This window comes from Phlebotomus papatasi, chromosome 2 (genome assembly GCF_024763615.1).
Source record: "Phlebotomus papatasi isolate M1 chromosome 2, Ppap_2.1, whole genome shotgun sequence".
Lineage (NCBI taxonomy): Eukaryota > Metazoa > Arthropoda > Insecta > Diptera > Psychodidae > Phlebotomus > Phlebotomus papatasi.
The window spans coordinates 55,025,426-55,035,221 of record NC_077223.1 but is presented as its reverse complement, the minus strand read 5'-3'; the positions used below and the strand labels follow the sequence as shown (position 1 = coordinate 55,035,221).

The following is a 9,796-nucleotide window of genomic DNA, read 5'->3' as shown; positions in this document are numbered from 1 at the left end:
ATCCACAAAATCGAAGTGGATTATTCTAGCCAGATAAATTTAGATTGGATTTGGACAATTTACTACTCTGAAATCGATTTTGGAATTGCACCTTCAGATAACTTTTTCACGGAGCCGTTTTTTGACAAAATACCTATATTGGCATTTCATTGACTATTACTGAAACTACAAGAATCCTTTTGGGGATCATTGTACCTTACTTGGTGCATAACATATCCCCATATACTTTGACAAGGTAGACCGGATCGGCGAAGACCATCAATAAGTGCTAGAATTTGTGAAAGTCTTACTGTGTTATCACACTTGGACATTAAAATTTTAATATGATTCACATTAATTGTCGCTGCTGAGAGTCCAAATGTGTAATTTGTGTGTTTGAATCATTTTATATTCAAAATTTGATCTATTTGTTGATAAAAAGGTAGACTTGGCCCGCAAAATTTGATATAAATTGATTTATAGCATTAATGCGAAAAATTAATGCGATTTTCTCTTTAATTTTTTAATGTGAAAAATATTTAGGCTTTAGGTAAATGTAAACTTAATTTTGCAGGCTTAGCCCACTTCTTTATCAATAAATAGAAAAACCCCAAATATTAAGTGACTCAAAGACACAAATAACATATTTGGACGCTCACAAGCGACAATTAATGTGAATCACATTAAAATTTTAATGTGCAAGTGTGATAACGCCGTTACAGACAGCAGAGTGCAAAGTCACCCCCCGAGTGCAAAGTCACCCGCAACGACGGTAACTAAATCAAGTTTTTGAATTTCTCTGATCCTCTGAAGCTTTCACTAATTCTATATGTAGTCAAAATTTTTGACGTAATCCAATTAGATCAAAATTCTCCAGTTTCGTCTGATGGACTCTAGGTTGGTGGCATTGCTTGTGGCCTAGGCTTTTACTTATAGCCTCCTTGCAAGAAATTACAATGTAACAAAAGGATTTCGAAAAAGCCCAAAATCAAAAATACTTGATGTCTTATTATAACACATCACATGTTTTGGTTTTTGGAATCATTTTCTGACAAAAATTGTGATCAGGCCATGAGTAAAGACAGGCTACAAGTAATGCCATCACCACCCTATTTGTCTTTCAAGTTAAGCTCGACGAGATAATTTTTTTAGTTTGTTTCGTAGATTTATTCCACACCAGCGAAGGATAGCATTAATTTGAAATTTCTTCTGCAGACTAGAGGCAAATCACCAGGCGCCTCCACTACCACTATACCCGGCGTCTCCATCTCAGGCTATTTCATTAATTCCTCGATAATAATTAGCATTTCCTCGTTTTCAATGAAACAAAATACATGGGGAATGTTAAATTTCTTTTATTATTATCATTATTCTTTTATTTTTATAAAATAATAATTGAGTAATAGTAATAAGTTCATCATATTTTGTTGTGTGTTCTTTTTATCCTTTCGAAAAAAAATCTTCTATTTAGGATACAGAGTCATTCTTTCAGTGATTTGCTTACTTATCATTTTTTTATTTATTTTTTTTTTGCGTTTTTTCTGCTTATGGGTTTTGAAATATCTCCTGCAAACTTTCTCCCTCTTCGTGTGTTTTTCTTGCTTTGTTGTGTTAAATTAAATAATTACATAAATATAAACTTGTGTTACTTTTTTTGCATCTCATCTCACAAACTCAGAAGGCTTTTTTTTATTATCTTTCTTTTTTTCTGCAAAAATTCTTTTCTTGCATCTCTAAATTATGAATAATGATTGATTTCTCTCTCTCTCTCTTCCTCTCTCTAAAATGTATATTGATTCTCCTATTCAGATTTATTTATTTTTGCATCGTGTGTTTTATTTTTCTTTCCATTCATCTTCTATGAATACATTTAAATACCTAAAAAAAAAAAAGTTTCGTTTCCTCCTCAATATTTATTACTTTTATCGTTTTATCCATTTTCTCTTGCGAACTTGACTGTCTTTTCAGTGTTACTTCATCTTTTCACTTTATCTTTCAAGCTTTTCTTTTTTTTCTATCTCAGAGTCATTTAGACGGGCTTTATTATGTGTTCTCCAGAAGAAAGCTTTATATATAATATTTGTGTGTGTTTTTTAATTGGGGTTTCTGTTTTTTTTTCTTTAGTTTCAAGGGGAGAGAAAAATTATAAATTAAAGTCCGGGTATGGAGTTTGAATAAAACATTAAAAAAAAATTGTTTTCAGTACGAAACATTTTTTAAATGCATGAGTAATTTTTTTTTTCTTTAAAATTTTCTTATACTCCATTCGTATTCTCATCTTGTCATCATAATTAATTTAATTTAATGATTTTATATTACACTATATACAATTTCAAAATATAATTTTTTATTCAAAAAATAATATTTGTCTAATTTCTAATATATTTTTTCTCTCTTTCATTTTTTAAGACTTTCTCACTTATTTTCCGATGTTTTGTCATCTTCTTCATTTTCTTCTTTCCCACGTTTTATTATTTTTCTTTTCATCTAATTTAGGACTAGTTCAAAATTCAATTTTGTGAATGGAATTTTTTTTTCTATCTGAAAGTTCCATCAATTTTGTGTCCTTCCTCATTTTTATATATTATTTTTTTTTTTAAATTGGCTCGAGTATATACAGTTAATTTTTTTGAACGTCCAAAAGATTTTCGACATGTTTTTTTTTTATTGAAAATGAAATTGTTCAGCAGTATTTGGGTGATAAACGAATAAGTTGTTCAATGTTTGTTTTCTATACATTTTCGTGTTGGTTTTTTCTTTCTTTCATTAATATTGTATGGTAATTGTGCTATTCAATATTTCAATGTTTTTGTTTTTGACTTTTTCATCATCTTAATTAATTTGAATAATTTCTATGGTTATTTCTTCATTCTTTAATTATTGGTTGAAACATCAAAAAGCGGATTAAAACTTTGACTTTTCGAATTTTTTCGGTACAAGTTTGTGTTTAAAAAAATTCAAAAAATGACAGTTTTTGAGCAGTTGTCTTCTTACTTTCCTTTCTTCTTTTTTTATGAGAAATATATTTTTTTTTTGTATTTTATCTTCTTGTTCTGTTTAAAGAGCAATTTCTATTGAACATTTTTTTTTTTAAATGACACAGTTGGGCTATATTTTTTTCGATTCTTCAAGTTACGTCCTTTCTTAGAGAAATTTATTTCTGATTGGTGAAAAAAAAACATAAAATAAAGTTTAGGGGAAGTGGGGCAATTTTGAGGAGTTTAATAATGAAGGGCAGTATTTATTAATAAATTAATTGCGGTATATTCCAAATAAAATTTCTTGCTTATTGTGATTCATGACATATTTAACTTTTGGCGTAAAAACTCTTGGTTTTTTTTTAAAGAAAATTACACACATCAATGCAAAAAAAAACCTTAGTGTTGGTTTGAGGCATATTTCAAGAACGCATCCTCCTGAAATATTTCCGTTTTCTTTAGTAACATTTCCGTATCTACAAAAACATTTTCGTTTAATTTCTTTTTTTGTCAGCAGAAACATTTTGACACTTGTTTCCATTTTTTTTTTCATTTAGAAAAAAATTTTGGTTGAAATAAACGTACTAATTAGGCTAACCCTGTTTATTTAGAAATTGTGTTGTTATGATCATTACATTATGATAAGACGCAACTATCTTTGAAAATATGAAATAAAAACGTTCATTTTAAGCTTGTCTGCCCTATTTCAAAGCTACCTCACTACCCCTAAATTAGTTTTGATTGGAAATTATTATTGGATTTCGTGGCTGTTCGACTTCCACCACAGTGATGAGCAAAAAGATTCGAATTTGCTTAGGCGTCTACACTGAGAGAAATTCGAAGAAGTTAAAATGACATTCCGGAAATGTTAATTTTACCCTGCAGTATTGATCCAAAATCGGTGTAAATATTACCTTTTTCAGGTGTATTAGGGGTTACAGTTACCTTTTTTCATGTTAATTTTACCCTTAAAAATGTGTAAAATTAACATTAAAAAATGTTGATATATTTTTGCACCTAAAAAGTGTTAAAGTTATGAGGAAAAAAAGATAATCGCACCCTCTTTTTTCTCAGTGTACACATTGGGAGCAATTTTCGTCAACACTGAGAAAAAAAAGGGGGTGCGATTAACTTTTTTTCCTCATAACTTTAACACTTTTTAGGTGTAAAAATATATCAACAATTTTTAATGTTAATTTTACACATTTTTAAGGGTAAAATTAACATGAAAAAGGGTAACTTTAACCCATAATACACCTAAAAAGTATAATGTTTACACCGATTTCGGATCAATAATGCAGGGTAAAATAAACATTTCCGGAATGTTATTTTAATTTTTTCGGATTTCTCTCAGTAAAAGTGTACTTTTGAAGAAAACCGTCCGCACTCCTGTACATGTAAAAGTCAAAATTCAGTCAAAAATACAATTTTTGACGAAAATACTTCCCAATGTATAGAAGCCTTTACGCAATCGATTCTCAGAAAAAAGCCAAAGATTTTAATGTTAAGTATTAGACTACAACTCTATGGGTTTAACTTTATTCTTAATAATCCACAGTATCCTGTTGGATTTGAACACTTTTGCTCCTCAGTGTGTTATTTACGAATCCCCAACACAATAATTCAATTAACAGATGTTTTTGGGCAAGGAAAGTAAATGAAGTGTTTGTTGAAAATGAACTTTTTGGGGTGAACTTTTGAGGGGTTGCTGTACAGTTGAAAAAAGTCTCCTCATGAAATTAAATTACGTCACATTCAACGACAGAGAACAAAAAAAAATTCGAATTCTAATTTTTTACATCTTGTTTTACATTCATATTGTTTTTGACTCAATTAGAATGTTTTCTTCTTAATTCTTTCACAAAAAAAAAAACGCCAAATGACCAGCATTCGGTGACACAATTCTTTGCCACAGAGATAAATTTCTAATTCACATTTTGTTTTTAAACATTGTGTTTTTTTTTAGAATATCATTTGTCATTTCTAAACGAAGGAAAATACTTTTTTTTCTACAAAAAGGAATTTATAGTGACTCAACATTTTTTTTTAAATTCTTATTTCGTTTTTTTTCCTGCCTTCTTGCACATTTAGAGCGACTGAATATATATTTCTTTCCTTTTAAATTTAAAAAAAATTAAATAAGGAGGTTATAACAAGTGATTTTTTTATAATTATTATATTAATTTAAAAAGAAAATAAAGAAGTAATGGATTACTCTCGAATATTACAATTGTTTTTTTTTCTCATTTTTTCTAATATTCTTAATTCTTTTTTCTCATTTAATTATAATTTTTTATTTAATATTAAATTGGTAATTCAGTCTTTACTCTTTGAATAATTTATATGTTAGTGTGTTGTCGGCGTGATTCCCATCTTTTATTTACCCATCTTGACTTTATTTTTTTATTTTTTTGAAAGTTATAATTCAATTATTTTTCTTTTCTCATTTTTGATCATTCTTTGTACACAGTGCAAGCATCCGAAACACACAAATTTTGTTCAAATTTTCTTGTTTTCTCTTTTAAAACCTCAATTTGTCAATTTTTTTTTAAAATAATTTTTTTTTTAATATAAGAAAGACCTCTGCATTTGTTTATACAATTTACCTTTTCAGGTTTATTATTTTGTTTTCACTCTATAGCCAATGGATTAGGAGTTTTTTTTTTCATCATCATCGATTCACTTAATTAAGAATTCTAGCTTCAAATTTTCAAGTGTATTATTTTTTTTTTGTTTTTTTTTGCCACAATAACAACAACAGTAACATCAACTTGTAAATTATTTTAATTTAATGATTTTTTTGTTTTATTTTTGCTTACGTAAAAAATACTTTCTAATCTGCTTTCCTCTCCTTTTTTCGTGATCTGATTTTTTGTTTTGTTTTTGTCCTCTCGATTGATGCTTTTGTTGTCTTTCTAAATTGTCTCGCCCTTTACCTAACGCTTGATATTAGCGCTAGGCTTTGCTCCTCACTGCGGCGTGGTCCTCAAAACTTGGACATCACTCCAAGTAAACTGAGAGTCCATTCTTTGGGAAATCCATTGAGAATTTTGTCATTTTCTGGTCTTTCTGGGAGATTCTAGAGATGATTACCTCTCGAGAGGATCACACACGCACTGTATTTATTTTATTCACATAGTCTGTCCACGTATTTTATCTTCATTTTTTTTTTGGTCACATCTCGCACTTTATCACAATCGCTGGTCGAGAAAGTGTCACACTTCACCTCCATTGATGAATTTTTTATCGCTTTTCATTAGAAAATTCATTTACAATTTGTTTTTTTTTTATTTTTCCTTTTTGCTCTAGTGTTTGTTTTTTGCATTCTGTTTTTCTTCTTTTAAAACGGATTACACATTCCCAGCCATTATCGTGTGATTCAATTTGCCCTATTTCTTATCAAATTTGATTAGTCACCAGCAGAGTGAGTTCACAACATGCCTTCTCCAACATGTTTTCACACACTAAAATTTCGTTAGAGTAACAAGGTAAAATTTTCCTATCAAAATTAATTTACGATTTGTTGCTGTTTTTTTTTTAAGAGACATTACTTCCACTCAACTGCTGCCGGCTCAGCAGGTGCGTGAGCCGGCTGCGTGAGTCGCGACAGCCCCTAGGGTTCAGCTCCAGGGGGGTCAAATGTGTTGGCCGTTTTCCATGATATTGGGCGCCGTATCGATCGCCGGCCGACTCCCCGTATGACAGTGGGAGGCGGGCGGCGGCAGGCTAGGCGAAGGAGCGGCGGGCGCAATTGACGCGGCACGAGATGGCGAATCATTGCCACGCCAGAAGAACTTGAAAGTCCTGGATTTGCTGGGCTTTGTGCTCGAGCCGGACGAACCGGAGCGCTGTGAAAACGCAGCCGGATAGGAGGTATCTGGAACGTCTAGAGCGGTCTTATTGGGTGGAGGTCGGATATATGTCCTCGTGATCTCCGTCTGAAAAAGAAATATTAAAAGAACAAAATAAATTTGGCTTGCAATAGAAACACTTTACATTTTATTGCACAAACTATACAAACAGAAACGGCGTTATCACACTTGCACATTAAAATTTTAATGTGATTCACATTAATTGTCGCTTGTGAGCGTCCAAATATGTTATTGGTGTCTTTGAGCCACTTAATATTTGGAGTTTTTCTATTTATTGATAAAGAAGTGGACTTGGCCTGCAAAAATAAGTTTAAATTTATCTAAAGCATAAATATTTTTCACATTAAAAAATTAAAGAGAAAATCGCATTAATTTTTCGCATTAATGTTATAAATCAATTTATATTAAATTTTGCGGGCCAAGTCTACCTTTTTATCAACAAATAGATCAAATTTTGAATATAAAATGATTCAAACACACAAATTATACATTTGGACTCTCACCAGCGACAATTAATGTGAATCATATTAAAATTTCAATGTGCAAGTGTGATAACCCAGAAAGAGAGAGTAATTAAACACAGATACAGAAATCCCCTTTTTTGATCCTTCAAAATTTATCACTATGAACCAGGTATGAATCGATAATCAATTTTGAGCCAAAATTCAATTATAGGTAGGGTAAATTAAGGTAATTCAAAACCTGCTCCAAATGGAAATTTTTCGCTACACCAAATGGAAACATCACTGTTTTCGTGATAAATACAGTACTAAATTACTATATTTATATATATTATATACCACAGTTTCATTATTTAATTAATTTTGCCCCAAATAAAGCGAAAATCCATTCATATTCCCAAATTTCAATTTGTTAATTTCTCAGATAAATTAAAAGTATACCTTTTCACCATCGAATTTTTCATCGATCGACCATGTTTTCCAATGAAAAACACAATAACGTGACTGTTGTTTATTCGTTTTGTTTAACATTTATGTCATATTTCTGGTTAATTTTAGTTAAATTAAGTGCTAATCTTTATTGTTAATGGTACGTGAAGTTTTCAAATGAAATAATTACCTATTTTGTGAACAAAAAGGTTTTTTCTGAAGTGTCTGCAAATGCTTCAGTAGGAAACCTTGTAAATATGATTTTTTCGGAGGGATTTTCTTATTGTTTCAGATGAGAAAGGGAAAAGACCAGGAATAAGTACAAATTCTGCACTCAACAAGATTTTGGAAACCTTTCGTCGCGGTTTCACTTACGCTGTTTGTCTCCAATTAGAAACTTTCCCTTGTCTCCATTTGGATTAATTTGTTTCCAATAGAAGCATTTTACGCTCGCGTATTTTTCTTGTATTTAAGAAGTTTTCAAATTATATCTAAAAAATTGTCACTAAACAGTAACATTCTATAAGAATCAAGGAGCAAATTTATGTAATTCTCTTCAGAAAAAAATATGAACTTAATGTGTTGAATTTTCTGTCAAAGTTAAAGCGTCTGGAAATGGTTTTGAATTAGGACATTTACCCTATATTAATTCCCTAAGTCTCGGGGTGCTATTTACGAGTGATGGTAGGTTTCACACTGAACTTTCACTGCGTATCGGTCAAGCTTCTGCAGTTATGAAGGAGCTTGGCGGAAGCGTGGTGAGAGAAAGGTCGAGCTTAGCCGTTCGGCTAAATAATCGGTCTTCAAAGCTGTGTTCAAAGCAGTTGTGTCTTTGGGTTGAGAGATCACAACTTCGATGGTATGATCATGTTCAACGCATGAATGAAGAAAGACACCCCAAAAAAGGTATGTAAGCCATTGTAAGGAGACTTCGACCGCGGGACAGACCTAGGACAGGGCAGCTGAATCAAATTCAGGAAATTGCCTTGGAGCTTTTTGGGATTGGACCTGAACGTCTTCCTGAAGTGGCGGAAGATCAACAGGCGTGGGCTGTTAACCTTGATGTCTTGGGCCCGCGACCCCAATCGGGATAAGCGGTTGAAAATGATGATGATTATAAATTCCCTAAGTAATAATTTTGAATGATTTATGTAAGACTATAATTGGTTCCACGGATAAAGCCCCTGTCGTTATTATGAATTCCCAAAGACTGTGATTGGGTGCGCGATGTACATTGTCCCTAGCATTAGCCCTCTTCTTGGTTAGCTCTTCTGGGAGGTGAAGGGTGTGTATCTTTGAGAAAGCTTATATTAGCATAAAACTTTAGGCAGAGTGCTAATATATGCCTTAGATGGTACGCTCTCAACAAACAGTCTCTTGATCCTGAGCTACGAGTACATCAACACATCCTTAATAAGAGTAATTTTGTCGGGCCAGCATTACCAATTGAGCTGTTCTCGGTTATTTTGATCCCACAAATAGCAAATTTATGGATTTCTTAAGAGTTTGCGTAAACTAAAAGTTGAATGGCGTAAAAGTAACCAACTTCCAGTCTTAGGGCAGAATCACATTGACAGTAAAATGCTCACCGTATTTCGTTAATTTACGCATTTTCATTCCAATTCTTACGCAAATTTTCTATTACCGTATTACCTTATCTCATACTCGTTAGCACTAGATGAAATTAATATAAGAAAATTGAAGAAATAAAACGAAAATACGATAAACGGTGAGAAAAAAAAAACTGTATACGATTAATTTCTCTTACGGTAATAGAAAATTTGCGTAAGAATTACAATGAAAATGCGTAAATTAACGAAATACGGTGAGCATTTTATTGTCAATATGATTCTGCCCTTAGTTAACTTCCATAAGAAAAATATTTAAAGCCGTTTTTTTGTCCTTTTCCCATTATCATGTTTCTTCATTTTCAAAATTATGTTTTTCTTATTTTTCTCGAACAAGATTTCCTGAAACCTTTGAAATTCGTTGACTTTGAATTTTTCAAGATCAAGAGTATAGTTTTTTTTAAATTGTCTCTTTGCTTTAAACTTAAGGAAATACCAAAAATACTTTT

At 31.4% G+C, this 9,796-nt stretch overlaps 1 protein-coding gene across 1 annotated transcript in view; it reads right to left on the bottom strand.

Annotated features, from left to right (window-relative positions):
- Positions 1-1,314: 1,314 nt before the first annotated feature.
- LOC129801748 (uncharacterized) overlaps positions 1,315-9,796 on the bottom strand; it is a 136,184-nt gene continuing 127,702 nt past the window's right edge. Inside the window, exon 6 of the mRNA XM_055847050.1 lies at positions 1,315-6,895. Coding sequence (XP_055703025.1) covers positions 6,593-6,895 — 303 coding nt within the window. The 3' untranslated portion in view covers positions 1,315-6,592. The remainder of the gene's footprint in view (positions 6,896-9,796) is intronic.